Below are 14,829 nucleotides of genomic sequence, written 5' to 3' on the forward strand. Positions count from 1 at the left end.
GCCTATCTAAATAGAACTTTGATCTCTCTTTCATCCTCTTTGGTCATCTTGCTTTGACCTTAACTATACCTGTATAAGATCATAGGCTCAGAGGACTAGAAGAGACCCAGCTGGAGGTGATCTGGTGCTTCTCCTAGCCCAAAACAAAAAATACTGCCTCTACATCTTTATCAATACATCTTATATACTGTTTTTTAATAAAGAACTCTCTAAGTGCTCTTCTGAAGTGTTTTCTTTTTCTCTGTTGGAAGGTTCTCTTTACATCTGATCTGAATCTTTCTAAATGCAACTTAAGCTCATTGTTTCTTACCCTATTAACCATGGTCCCAAAAGTCATATGTAGAAGACTACATATCTAAGGCATGTTTAAGGCCTTGTCCCTTCAAGAGCTTCCTTCCACTGGACTAAACCTCAGTTCTTTCAGGCTTTCCTCTAGTCTTATTTCTGAGGTCTCTCATTGGACTTGATTGTACTTCTATGGCCTCCTACCACCATCTTGAAAAATGAGACCTAAAACCTGTCCCAGTGTTCCAGCTTGAGGCCACCCTCATTCTAAGGTGAGCAAATTGTTTTGTGTCTTCTGGATTTTAATCCTGTTAATATGTTCCTGTGCAACTTTTAGTGTAGTTTATAAATGTGAATGTTTTGCAGCAGCGTGATAATGATTCATACTCACCTTCTAAAACGTTACAAACCCCAGATCCTGTTCTGCAGTTGTTGCATGAACACCTGTTCTCCTTCCTGTGTTTGTGCAGTTGAGTAGTCCTTTCTGTGTAAATCCATGTACTTTTGCCAAGTAAAGAGCATCCTGTGTTTTCAGACCGTTTCTTTGCTTTGTCAAGATCATTTTGAGCTCTTACCATCCTTTTGCCTTTGTATCATCTGCAAATTTAATGAATACTCTTTATTTCATCATCCAGATTACTAAGGAAGATACCAAAATATCAAATAATACTGGACCCAGGACAAAACCCTGCAAAACTCTGTTTGGTATATCTTTCCACAACCATTGTAAGCCATCAGTAAGTGTCATTTTGGTTTCTTTCTGTCCAGTTCCACTCCCAGGGTATAATATTATGTTCTAGGTACTGTTTCAGTAGCTCATTGGAAGCTGAGGTAATATCGGAACTTAGTGAAAATCAGGACATAACCTTTAGTACAGCTTCTCCATTCTAGCACCTCTTCCTCTATAGAAGGCTATCAGAGTGATCTGACATCACTAGTTCTTGAGAAATACTGCTGACAGCTGTTCAAAGCAGTGATTTCTTCAGAGTTCTTTATTTGTTCCTGGGTTTTTCCAAGAACTGAAGTTGAGCTGGCTGATACAGAGTAACTCCACTTAGGTGAGGTCCCAGAGCGGAGCATGAGATTCCCTGCTTGCTCCCTGGCCCGCAGCTGCTGTGCCAGTGTGTTGTGCTGGCCCATGGGGCCACAGCTGGGTCAGGAGGAAGACAGACCCGGGAGGTGCTTTGGACAACTGTTTCCAGAAGGCATCTGTGCCCTCAAACTTTGGTTGCTGCTGGTTCAACCACATTGTTCAGTGAACAGTAAACTAGTTTTTCTATGGATTTGTGGTGTTCTCCACAGTGTAATAAGGCTGTTCTCTGCTCCCTCTCCTGTTCCCTTGTGCCACCTTCTCCAAGCAATCCCTACAGTACTGTAACTATCAAGTTTTCAGCTTTGAGCATTGTGTGCATCATTTAATGGACTTGGAAGCAGCACGTACTGTACTGGCCTGACCTTCATGCCTTGCCCGGCTGGCCAGAGTGTTCCAGCTGATAGTTCAGCATGCTTAGCTCCTGCTGCAGCCTCCTGTCAGTGAGGCACTAATTTGGTTTATCCCTTAGCAGCCTATTGTGTGGTAGTTGTAAGAACATAGTGTTATTAAGTCCTGTTCATCCTTACAGCGTTATTAAGTCCTTTACCCTTTCACTGGGTCTGAAATGGGCTACAGTTAATGTCTGTGGTTAGGTAGTTTGGCTGGAGCAGCTTTGTTGCCTTAGCTTAAAAAAAGGAAGTAAATGGTTTGAGAACAGTTAATGCAGGATTAAGGCTGATAGGCTTTTGCCTGTCTTGGACCATCTGAGAGTGTTAATTACAGTTCTGTGTATGTCTCTGAAAACCAGGAGGTGAAGGAGTAGTGCGTGTGTCGGCATGCATTGGACCTGCTCAATAACTGCATCTCTTTGGGACATGCCTCAGCTTTGAACAGCAGCCACAACATGCTGCCCTTCCAGCTGATGGAGAGAACTGCAGGGAGCACAGCACAAAAAAAATGAGATTGTCAGGCTGTGTCCTTGCTGAGAAAGACATCATGGTTTAGAGTAAGGTTGGTGACTGCCGCTGGCTGCGTGCAGACCCAGTGCCTGGTTCCTTCCCCAGCTGTGCACAAACCTTTCCTGCTCTGTCGAATGTTATCACCACTTCTTGTCCTAGGACCTCTGCAGAGTACTTGAGCCAGCTCTTCTGTTTTGTAGACTGCTGGCTGCTTAAAAGTCCGCTAGACAGAGTTTGTATAACCTGCTTCACTCTGCGTGGGAGGGAAGAGCCCACGGTGCCTCTGGTCCAGAGGTACCTTCTGTTGCGTGGCGGTGTGAATTGCGGCAACCTGCTGTAGATAATCCTTGCTGCTGTCGGTACAGCTGTCACTAGCATATTGAGTGGCACGTGGAGCTCATAAAGGCAAATGAGAGAATACATTTGCGGGACGCAGCACACCACATTAAAGGATCCATTTGCTTAGTCATCTTTAACAAGGCAGCATGAGAGGGCAGCCTAACCCAAATGCAGTTATACTGTATTCTTTTGCTAGCCCTAGAGGGCAGAGTTAAATTTATAGGGTGGGGTTAGTATGTGCTGTAAATGTCCCTCCTTTAAATGCGTTTCTTATTTTAAATATAAATATTAAAATCTTACTTATATTTAAATATAAATACATTTGACATTCAAGAAAGGTACTAGGCAGTGCTGTTTAAATCTTAATTTACTTCAGTTTCTAGGCAAAGAGTTAATCCTTTCTCAGGAGCTATTTATCTGAAAACTTGCTCTGGTCTAAGTATGTTTCTTTCAAATTTAATGTTAAGTCTTTAATCCCTAATTTTAAGAATTAATCATGATGAAATAGCATTTGAACCAGATTAATGTGATGTATTGAATTACTAGATCAAGATAAACATGTTTTAAAGGTTTCTACAGCAAGTTTGCAGAGAAGTAATTGCTTAAAAAGCAATAAATGAAGGAAAGTCTGCAGTACATAGAGTGCTTCTAAGTTTCCCTTTTCCTTCCATTTTTTTTCTATCTCTAATAACATTAACACTTAAATTGTCCCAATTAGGGTTTAAAATTTATGCTTTAGCTAGTAAAACCTGACTTGTCTGGTTTTCCTTCATTTTGCTATTTAATAGCTGTCTGAAAACAGGTTTTGCTAAGCCAGTATTAACAGACAAGCATATCATTTTAGCAACAAGAGCTTTGAAGTTGCAAAGTATTAATGAGGGAAATAAAAAAACCGTAGACATTGGGGACTTGGGGACAAAGAATTTCTTTTGTCTCTGAGGTTGAGGCAAGTTTTTGGTGGGTTGTTGGGGTTTTTTTCTTCCCTTTTTGATCCCTGTTGGGAGGATCTTCATGTCTGAAATTTCAAATTTTCCAGTTTGTGTGTTTTACTCATGTCTGTGTTTGCTTAATGCTGCTCTTTCTTCCCTTTGACTTTCACATTTTCTTTTCCTCTGGCAAATTTGAACTTGCTTCAGTTTGGGACAACTAGGGCAAAATTAACTGCTATGAATAAAATTGTAAGAAGAGCAAAGTCTGTGAATGATCCTTTGCTGTTTCCTGAGTGGTTCCAGTCTCATTAATCAGCGCTGGTGCTGTGGAGGCTGTGTGGTGTGTTATGTCGCCAGCACAGCAGCTTCTCCGTCCCTTTCCCCCACCCCCTGTGTGCCTACACAGTGGGGAAAACTAGAGAGGGAAGCCATCAATCTTTCCTGTCATAGATGTCAGCAGTGATTCTCCTGTCGACTTCCTGCTCTCTCCATTGTGCCCACCACCTGTGTTTAGAATTAGCTCTGATGCTGCGGGATCTCACTCAGCTCTTCACCTGTTCTGCCCCGACTAAGTAGCTGTTAAAATAAAGCAGAGTGGCTAAATGCTGTAGTATGTGAATAGTAACAACCGCTGTGGTTCGCAGGGTGATTTCTGGTGCATCTGCTATTGTAATTGCATGCTATTGCTATTGCAATACCATCATCATTTTTTGTAATGGTGTGAGTTCTGGGTCTGAAATCTCTTGCTTGTGCTTCAGCCCAAAGGTGAGTTTTTGAGCAAGTCTTTTTTTTAATTTAAAGATGAAAATATTTATTAGACACATTATAGATAGAGGCATAAGCCTGTCTCCCATCAATTAGCTTACTGGAATAGATTTATGAAGGAAGTCCAAAGAAATTAATTAGTCTGAAGCTTTGTCCTTACCTTCAGCTACTCAAAGGATACAATTAGCAAAAGACTTTTTGGGAATTTTATATCTCTGTATCTGGCTAGTGGAGGTCTTGAAAATAGAAATGTCTGTCTCCCCCATCACTGAGTAGCTTGAAAAGCTGAGGTGTAATGCCTCTGTACTTCTAGGGCTGGATTGATGTCATCATCTTACGGCCTATTTTGTTACATAATAGGTCTAAATGGGACTCTAACCAGGCAAATTTTTATGTATACTTCTATGTAATTGTATAAGTGTTTTCCTATACCAAATTAAAAGCAAAAAGCAATCCTGAGAATTGTCTGTCTGTTGGCAGCTTTCTCCTGCCTCCTTGAATTGGGTGCAAGCTTTTTCTGGTTTTAAAACCTACAAAGAGATGAAAGTGTAGGTGTAAGGCTTCCTTATAAATTGTAGCTTGTCTGCTGTCATTTCAAGTGTATGATGGCAGTATTTCTGTGGAGTTATAAAGAAGAGAGGCTCTGAAAACGTGCTGTGGATGCTTTGACTTGATTTTATTTGTGTAAATCCTTTGTGGAGGGAACTGTGCTATGATAGTTTTTACTACATATTTGAGAAGGAGTTTTCTGTTGACTGTGCCAAGGCGAATACATGCATTCAACAGGTAAATTACTTTTATTCAGCCCTCACAGAATTCTTACAAGCTAAACATGAAAGATATAGTCAGGCTACTAAGGGTAGGCTAGTGACATGGGATGTTTTGATCTGCCTGGATCTTTTCCTTAACTTCAGCAACTTTGGTGTGTTCTCCAGTTCTGGCACATTTGTCTCATGAGCAGGGAATGAGTGTGTTTTTGACTGCTGAATTGAGGCCTTGGCAATTGTATCTGTCCTTATCGCAAGTGTGACACAGTGAGAAAAGCTCTGCTTTGGTCCAGGAGAGCAGCATTGGATTTGGGAAGTTAGCATCTTTCCCAGTATACTCTTTTGCACTGAAAATGGATGTGGCCATACTGCAGGGTGTTGGGGCCAGACTCAGCTGTCCTGCTCTGGGACAAGAATGTAGTACTTATCCCTGATTATTTGAGAGTGTTTGGATGTTTACAGTTTTTCAGTATATGGAGCAGCAGCTGTTTATCTCATCATGAAAAAGAACGTTAGGTAAGAAACACCTGAATCTTAATGGGGTTTGAGCCAAGCTTCATTTAGAAATGCTGCTGAGAAATGCCATGCAGAAGTCTTATAGAGAGAAAACAATAATAGATGTTAAAACATCTGTCAGATACTATGCTCTTAACGGGAGTGAAGATTAACATGCAGCACTAGTGGTGTAGGTGCACACACCACACAGAGTTAAACATACGAACAGCAGGCTCACACTGTGCTTACTACAGATGTCTGAATGAGTGAGTGCCTGTGGGCTGGAGCTGCATGTCTTGTGGCTTTCACTCTGCTCCACTGGGAAGTCTTCACTCCTTTTGTTTTTATCCTTTTCCAATTCCAGTACTTTTGAGCACACAGCTCCCATCCCCTGACCTAACAGCTCCATTGAAGTGCATTCCAGCCCCATGATTTCATGGTACCAGGCAGAACTCCCCTGCCACGCTGCTATGCTGCCCGCTGCTTCTCACGGAGTGAACAAACAGGGAACATAAACTCTCTCCAAAGGAGCAATATTCTCTGTATATTTTTAGTGCTAGAAATCCAAGATTCATTTAAGGGTGTTTTTTGTGGGCTTTTTTTTAATATAGACTTCTGCTAACACAATGGAATATTTCATACCAGCCTATTTGCTGTAACATCTCATGCTTTATGTTGTTAACTGGAATCAAAGGAGTTAAAGATGAAAGACTTCTAGTCAACTGGGCCCTCAGCTGGGAGCCAGTGTGGGTTTGTTCTTTGTCATGTATTTGCAAGTGTTTTACCCAGGTCCAGCCTAGCTCAGTTTTCATTATCGGGTTTACTTTTTCTGCAAATTCCATACTTTAGGTTAAGTAATTGCTGAACTTAAATTCAGTATAATGCTGCTACTGTTTGTTTCTCATGTTTAACTTGGTATTTATTGCCCATATACTGAACAAACCTTTTATAAGCAGTTGTTTACCATTTGAACATGCAAGCACCATTAAAGATGCCATGCTTGCTTTCACAGCCATTCTCTTTACTGGATAGACAGAGAACTTTGTTCTCTCTTTCTGTGAAACTGTGTCCATTTTACATCGTACTTGGTTGTTTTCTTTCCAACATGTAGTGTGTCACCAGATGCTAACTTAAGTAGTATTACAAGAAACCTATCTTTAAGTAGTACACTGTTACCCTTCAAATATTTGGAGTTAGTACAGCATTTGAATGTACTGTTTATGTTGAGACACTGATATCTTGTATTTTCTTGGTGAAAAACATTCTCAAACTGATCATTTAAATGTCACTATTGCGTTTGTACCATCTATTTGGGTATATTATACTCACATTAGGGGACATAGTTTTGCCAGTGCATCCAGTATGTTCATAGTGATATGGTCTAAAAAATGGGCAATGATCCGGGAAGGGGAAAAGGCAGATAATGAACATGTTGTGGGAAGCATATGAAGCAGGGACTGTGGCTGCAAGGGAATGGAGACTGCATGACTAGGGGACCAGCAAGGTTTGTAGACAGACCTGTTCTCCGCAGGCTCGGGGTGCCAGCTCTTTTTGGTGTGGGCACGTGGGCTGATCTGTGCTGACTGCACAGATTCCCCCTTTTTGCCATAACATAGTAACTCAAGGGCGTACTGAAGTAGCACTAGCTTCATGTTCCCAAGGAAAAGAAGCAATAATTTCAGGAGACATTTCAGGTGATGTCTTTGTCAAAACCACAGCTGAAAGATGTGCAAGTTCATGCACCATGCTTTAACATGGTCATCCTAGCGTACTTTATTTGATGCACATCCATAGTGGATTTCTAGAACATTATGAAGTTTCTTAGCTCTTCTAACAGCACAGATAGGAAATTTATTTTATGTAAAGTCACTGGAGTCTGGCAATAATAACTTCTTTACCACATGGCATTCTCTGTGCCTCCTTACTGTCTTGATACACAATGCAAGATCTTTTCTGGGAAGCAGGGGGTGTAAAGCACAAATGGAAGAAGAAAAAGATACAGGAACACAGGAGGGGTGAAACTAATAAGAAAATTGAGAGTAGGCCTGTAAGAAGCTGTAGCCTGTGTAGGGGACTGTGGTTAAACAGGCATGTAAATGGGCACTGGAATGCAGGCAGCGCTGTGGGGACAAATAATCATGGGAAAGAGCATCAGAATTTGAACTGAGTCAGGGAAGACAGGGAGAAGAGAAGAGGAAATGTGCTCTGACAAACAACTAGCTGTTCTGGGATCCCTGTAGGGGCAGAACACCATCTTAGTGGTCATCTATATATAGCCTTGTTCTCTTTTTGAGTGCTTGTTCCTGCTCTTTGCCAAGAGAATATGGGGAGCACAAGACTGTGAAGTACCTGTTGCATTACCTAGCAGTTGCTCTGCACCCTTAATAGAAGTACAGCTCTGAAGCCTAGTGAATTCCAAGTTCCCCAAGTTTCTACAGGACTTCATTTAATTTATGTATGCTGGGATGTTGTATGCCTCCCTCTCTAGGTGAGCGCCTGGCCCTTCTCAGTGGTAACAAGAAGCTGGCTGAAGTCCTTGGGCTGGGTAGTAGCTTAGTGAGAGGTCAGTGGGTTCTGTGAGTGGTGATAAATGCTCTGATGTAGGTCCCTAGGAAAACAAGGGATCAAATAGCAAACAAGAAATTGAGTAGCATAATTCCATTTTTACATAATGGAGAGAAGAGGCATGGGTGGTCAAGGACTGGAGCACAAGAACTGGAAGTTAGAATTGCTGTTGGAGGAAATTACGTGCTTTTCATTGGTGTGACAGCCTTGCAGCTCCTATGCTGGAGGTTCTCCAAGGGCACTTAGAAACTGACTCAAGAATATACTAGAAGTCAAGAATATATTTGGAATGGGGTGACGAGGTTGCCACCTGGACTTAGATGTGTAGGCATTTATGTGAGCAGGAGAAATTAGCATGGCTGCTAGCCCAAACCTGCTCTTACCTGTCAGCACAAACACTTAAACATTGGATAAGAAAATTGTCTTGATCTGAAAAACAGGCTTACTTTGAAAAGAAAAAGAATTTTCCAGCAAATTTTGAAGGAAAAGGGCTAGGCTTTTCTGAACTATAGATCATGTAAAAAAACCCCCAACAACTATTCCCCTTTGAAGCACTTTCTCATTAATTTTTCTTGCGTCTGAGTCAAAATGAATTGAGTCAATTTGAAGTCCTTTTTTTAATAGTTAAAAATAACGGTACTAGGCCTTAACTTCTGCTGCCATTTTGTGTGGTTTCATAGTTGTATGACTTTATTAATTTTTTTTCTCACCTGTACATTTCTAAGAGATTCGCAGAAATGAAAACAGAGAGAATTTATTTACTGATGTAGTCTGATATAGATGTTGCTTTATAAAATATAGCAGGAAAAAAGATCATGCAGCCAGATGCATAATGAAGTTGATGTTCCTGCCACACAAAAGAGTCTGAGGGTTTGTGCAGCTTTGTGACTGGGACTCCCTGCTGAGGTTGGTGGGACCCTCATTTATACATTGAGCAGTCTCACATGCTTTTGTAACTTGGCATGTAACAAGCATTTTCACATAAAACATTGCTGAGTTACTTCTGAATATGGTGGAATTCATTGGAAAGGTCGAGGAGGTAATTGATCATATGCTGACAGCTTGGGGCTCTGAGAAAATGGTCAGATGGAGGGCTGGGATGCAGGAAAACAAACTTTCCAAGATGGTAGCTGTCACTTAGCCAAGCTATACATGTTTTAAGCTTTTTAATCTTTGCTCACAACCTCAGCTTCTTAATAATTTTTTGCTGCTTTTCTGTGAACTCTCTTCAGATGTTGACATTTTATTGGTACTGATGCACCACAGTATTCCAGGTGCAATCTTGAGCTATAGCAGTATTTCTTTGTATTTGCTTGTAGAGCCCTTTTAGAAACTCCACTGCTGCCGCGATGGGTAGTTTCAGAACTTTAGTAATCACTTTCATTATTCTTTGATGTTTGGGTCAAGGACTGGGTTTCTTTCAGGAGCTGCTTAAAACATTCTTTGCAGCTAGAAAAGTAAGACTGCAGTGTTATGGGACTTAAGGTGGCAGTCTACTGGGACATTGCTTATGTTTATAACAAATGTTTTAATTTCTCTATGCTGTGATCCTGTTTCCATATCAGAATGGATAATGTACTAAAGACAAACATACCACTTGGGTGCAAAAAAAAAGGTGAAAAAAAAGTCTACCACTTGGTTTCAGAGATGTAGTTTTCACTGATCTTGTTTACAGCTATGTTTGTTTCCATACGCAGGCTGATGGCTTAAAATTACGCTAGCTGTCAGTCTCTCTGCAGTAAGGTAGAGTATTTTGACTGACTTACTGCAATTATTTTTAGTCAGTCCTGAGGTAATTTATACATTAATGCACTGACAGGAGGAATGGGGAGACAGGCATAAGTGATGTTTTATTAATGACTCTAAAATAGAAAAGAATCTATCAAAAAATGTATATGTTAATTTTACCAATGCTTTATAACAGAATATGGTCGTGGATCGGATTTTCTCTGGTATCCAGCCAACTGGGACGCCCCATTTGGGTAACTACCTTGGAGCCATTCAGAACTGGGTGAACCTGCAGGAAGAGGGCAGCTCAGTGCTGTATAGCATTATGGACATGCACTCGCTCACCATGCCCAAGGAACCAGCTGTCCTGCGCCAGAGCATATTGGACACCACTGCTGCCATCCTTGCCTGTGGTATTGACCCAAAGAAGTGCTTCCTGTTCCGACAGTCACTGGTTAGTGCTCCTGTTAAAGTAGATTTGTTTCTCAAGTGAGAATAAGTGCTTTCCTCATATGTTAATGAATGAGCATAGCATTACTGAACATCTTTATCATTGTTGCATTGGTGGCCCTAGAAAATTTTAGCAATGTTGGATTTCAAACTTATCCCTTGCTGTTGTTTTGAAGTAGCTGAAACTATGACTGAGAAGCCCATTTAGGAATAAGTACATTTTCAATTTCCCAAGCACAGCTACGAGTTTGTGCAGCCTGTGAGTAAAGTGCTGAAAAGACCTGTTAGGAGAGCTTTAATTTAGCTCTGTAAGTCTCACGTTAGTGACAGAAAGTTAACTGATAAATGCATAAACGTAGTCTGTGCAGCCATAAAGGCAAGTAGAATATGTTTCTATGTTTTTGTATCAGCACTTACTACTTAATCTGCCAGCTGCACAGTATCTCCAACAGGTGATTGGTATGGTAGGCTTTGTGTAGTTCCATTGTAATCACCTGGGAGTTATATCTTCTCTGGGATTTCCCACCACCACCACCCCTTCACTATAACCTCCTTCTCATATGCACCTTTTTCAACCTGATCTGGTAATTTGTACATGAAATAATTGCTGCTTCTCTTGACCACCCCAAGGGGTACTGGGCTTACCTTTCTACTTGGCATATGTCAGCCTAGTCTGTCACATGCTGCATTTTCCTGGAACACAGCTTAGTTTCTTGCCTGATTAACTTCCCGTTACTGACTCTAAACTGGCAAACTTCCGTAATTTCCCACTGAGGCAGATGCATCATAGCTTCCACTCTTGTGAAGACATCTTTAAACGGATGTCCAACTTGCAACAGAACTGCGAAGATGATGTGCGCAGGGTCTGAATTTTATCAGTGCGAGATGAAATCATGGTATTACATTCCTCCTTTGAATGTGGTTCTTTACAGGCAGAGCTTCCTGTGGCTGTCAAACTGCAAATGACGATCATAGCTCCTTATCCCTGGTGGATGTTGAAACGATGACGACAGGAACACTTCCTGCTTCACTTTTCTTCTTCATTAAAAAAAGTCTAAATAGATTATCTCAGAATTCTAGTGGAGATATGTTTAAACTAATTTATCCTGTGCTCAAATCTGTTTATCCTTTTTAAATAATTTACCAGCTTGGGTTTTAATTCTGCCCTACTCTGACTTAACTTCATTCACATTGAGGTTGACATTAACTGGAATAATCTCAAGGTGAGTTACCAGCCAGTGAAGCAGTAAAAACCAGTCTGGAGTTTTGTTTTTTCTTGTTTTCAGGTAACTGAGCAATTTAGTTACAACACAGGATCAGTGACTAGGTACACAGAGAGGACTCTTCAGCCTAGAAGAAAAATGGTTTGAAGGTTATGGTTAGAGAGGAATAGATTAAAGGTTTATAAAACTCCAAGTGAAATGGAGAAAATAGATAGGGAACAACTATTTTATCTACTAAGAACTTTAACAGCAAAATAAGATAACACCTGGTAGATTCAGCATGAGCAAAACAATGCTGGATTTCATGAAGCCTGCAATTAGGCTACAGAACTCCTTGGCACAGGATACAGTGCATGCTGAAATATGTATGAATTCAGAAAAGGACTCAACAAATTAATCTGAAAAATCTGTTGGGACTGTTACATACCTGAGGTGCCACCTCTGCAGGAAGTGGAGGACCTTACACTGCAGTCAGACACAGAAAGTATGTTGTATGTTTCACAACAGAATAATGCATAGATCGAGTCTGTGAGTCCCCAAAGAGAAAGTATCAGGGAAATGGTGGGAGGCCAGGACTGTAAGTGATGCTTCTACAGAACCAATACAGTCAACAACCAATGGAAACTTCAGATAGCTAGACTTGAAAAATGTTTAACTTTATCAAACGGAAGTTTCCACCAAAGATTATTCTGGTTTATATTATGGTGGTGAGGCTGCCCTCTTTTAAATAGACTCCCTTTTATTTTAATTTTTCTTGGTGTTCTTATCTGTCCAGATCTGGTGGTTATTCTTCTTATTCAATCTAAACAATTCTTTGCTTTCTGTGGGCCATGTCTGTTGTCTTGAACCATATCCTTACAAATACTTAGCACACTTGTATCAATACAGCTTTCAGAAGTGGCTGATTCTAGCACATTTTTGAAAGCTCATTGTCACACTGCAAGCAGAACTATTACAGTCATTTGTGAATCCAGACTGTTTCAGTAATGCTTCAAGCTGAAGTGGTTTGTTGACTTCCCAAAAACAAGTCTATTCAAGCTGTATGTAGTGGTCAGGTATGCCCAGAGTTGCACTATGGTCTGTTACAGTCACATTGGCAAGACCAGATGTTTCTCTGGAAGCAATTAAAAGGAATATCTGTGTGTAGCTCTTGATGCGAGGAAAGGAGACAGGAACCTTACTAATGTGATTATTGTTTTAGTACAATAATGAAATAGTACATTGTGGAATGTCATAATATCGAGATGATTGTTCCTAAAAACAAAGGTGTAAGGTGGAGTGCAGCTATTGCTAATCACAAAAGGTTATTGCTTGATTTTTGGATTGGCAGATGCTCAGTTTTCAAAAAAGGACCTGGCCTCTCCTTTTCAGCCACTGTAGCAATCTCCAAGGGTGATATAAAAAGCCACAATTTTGCTTACGAACATTTAGGTGAATTGTAAAGCAGAATGATCAAAATGGATTGTATACTGAACGAGGTTGTACTTCCAGACGTTATCAGGAAAGCAGTGAAAATCAAGCTGCAAATAGAGAACTGGTTTAGGTATTTGGTTATGGGCAAAGTAGCTTTCTTTTTTCAATATCAGATCAAACTGATAAATGAGTGAGTTCTCAGTAGATTAATGTACTACAATTATTGCAGTATTTTGAGTCCTATCTTGAAAATTACCAAGTCTGTCCATCACTGAAGTGCTACTGCAGTTACGTCTGATTAACGGTTCTTTTTTTTTTTTGTTTAAACATCATGAGACAATATTATTATGAAATAAGAAATTTTGGTTCTAATCACCAAAACCAGCTACAACTAATGACTGGTAGCACTGTGGTTCTGTAGCAGTAATAGCAGAATGAAATTCTTGCACTGCAAAAGTATGCGAGCAATGGTAAGCCCCATTAAGGGAATTGCTCATGCAGTCACTATTGTAAAATGCTGCTGTGTCCTCTTACTTTCTCTGGATTAACCTGGGTAAGAATGGTGCAGAATTGCTGAAAAAGGAGATTTTTTTGTTTGTTTGTTTGTTTGGCCTGCTCTTCCTGTGCTTTCTGTTGCTTTTTGTGTTGCTTCTCTGGAATATGTTTGCCATATGTGAAAAAAGGATTGATTCAAGAAACTTTGTTTCCTGAAAGGCATGTACATTTAGTAAGTTTCACTGTGAGTAGGCTTTTATTTACAGCAGGGTTTTTGCAGATCAAATCTCTAATCCAGAGCTATCTGAAATACCTGCCTCCAGAGCTCTCCCACATTTTATCATCCTTTCCAATACAAACAAGAGACAAAAGGCTGAAGAATATTAATCACAGATTGACTGCTGGGAAAAAGTCTGATGAGAACAGATACCTCTCATGTATACAGTAGGTCCAAAAGGTGCTGCTATGATAAGGATACAGGGGAAGTTGTCTTGGAGTCCCAGAACTGATTTCAAGTATGTCCTTGCCTTGCAAGTAAAATTAAACAACAGTGAGAGGAATTTTGCACAGACTGATTTTTATTGTATTTCTTAGGCGATATGTGGCCTCTGTTCTTATGTATCAGTTATACAGCTAAGTTACCTATAAATAGAAAGTGCTAGTTTGACGAAAATTAGTTTTGTATGCTTCAGAATCTACCATTTGTAAATTAAAGGTTTTTATAACATACAGAAACAGAAAGTTAATGGCTGGCTGTTAATTTGGTCTCCATACATAGCAGTTCGCTAAATACCTCCCACACTTACATTACCATATACAAACTTGAACTCCATCTTAGGGAAGTAGTGGCTACAAAGAACAAGTGATGATAACTTGAAAATAGTTGGAAGCAAGAAGGATGATGATGAATATTTAAGGTAGTGTTTGGAACCACATTGTCTGTGAAGGGTTATAAACAAGCACATTTAATTAGAGTATAGAAAAAAACAATTGTGGAATAAGTTGGACACTAGAATGGCCTCCCAGTGAGAGAAGCTCTTTTGTTACAGCTTGTTTAATTATATTTTCTTAAGTAGGAAGACAAGTCATAGAAGATTGATGATTTCTGTAAGAATAAAAATAAATGCATAAATCAAAATAATCCATTTTTATTTGGAGCACAGCTGCAAGATGTATGAAACTCTTTGCTCTTAGAGAAAATAATGTCAAGATATGCTTTAAGTGGCTGCCTTTGCCTACCAGGCATAAAAAGAGAAGTAACAGAATAATGACTTACACAACATATCCTGAGAATACTAGAAGAAAGAGCAAATATATTCCTTAAATTGTACCATAACTGATAAAAGCTGCAACAGTCATCTTTCATAAAACTTAGAATGTTTT

At 40.0% G+C, this 14,829-nt stretch overlaps 1 protein-coding gene across 4 annotated transcripts in view; it reads left to right on the forward strand.

Annotated features, from left to right (window-relative positions):
- The window catches only part of WARS2 (tryptophanyl tRNA synthetase 2, mitochondrial), a 51,408-nt gene that overhangs the window by 11,081 nt on the left and 25,498 nt on the right, over positions 1-14,829 (forward strand). For 3 of the 4 annotated variants that reach the window (XR_008732287.1, XR_008732286.1, XM_055710589.1), the window contains exons 2-3: positions 921-1,022; positions 10,062-10,319. The exons of the other annotated variant lie outside the window; for it this stretch is intronic. Coding sequence is in view for 1 of the 3 variants with exons in the window: in XM_055710589.1 (XP_055566564.1) it covers positions 921-1,022; positions 10,062-10,319 (360 nt within the window). In the remaining 2 variants the exon portion in view is untranslated. The remainder of the gene's footprint in view (positions 1-920; positions 1,023-10,061; positions 10,320-14,829) is intronic. 4 annotated transcript variants of the gene reach the window in all.

The sequence above is a fragment of the Falco cherrug genome, chromosome 5, assembly GCF_023634085.1.
Source record: "Falco cherrug isolate bFalChe1 chromosome 5, bFalChe1.pri, whole genome shotgun sequence".
In the NCBI taxonomy this organism is placed as follows: Eukaryota; Metazoa; Chordata; class Aves; order Falconiformes; family Falconidae; genus Falco; species Falco cherrug.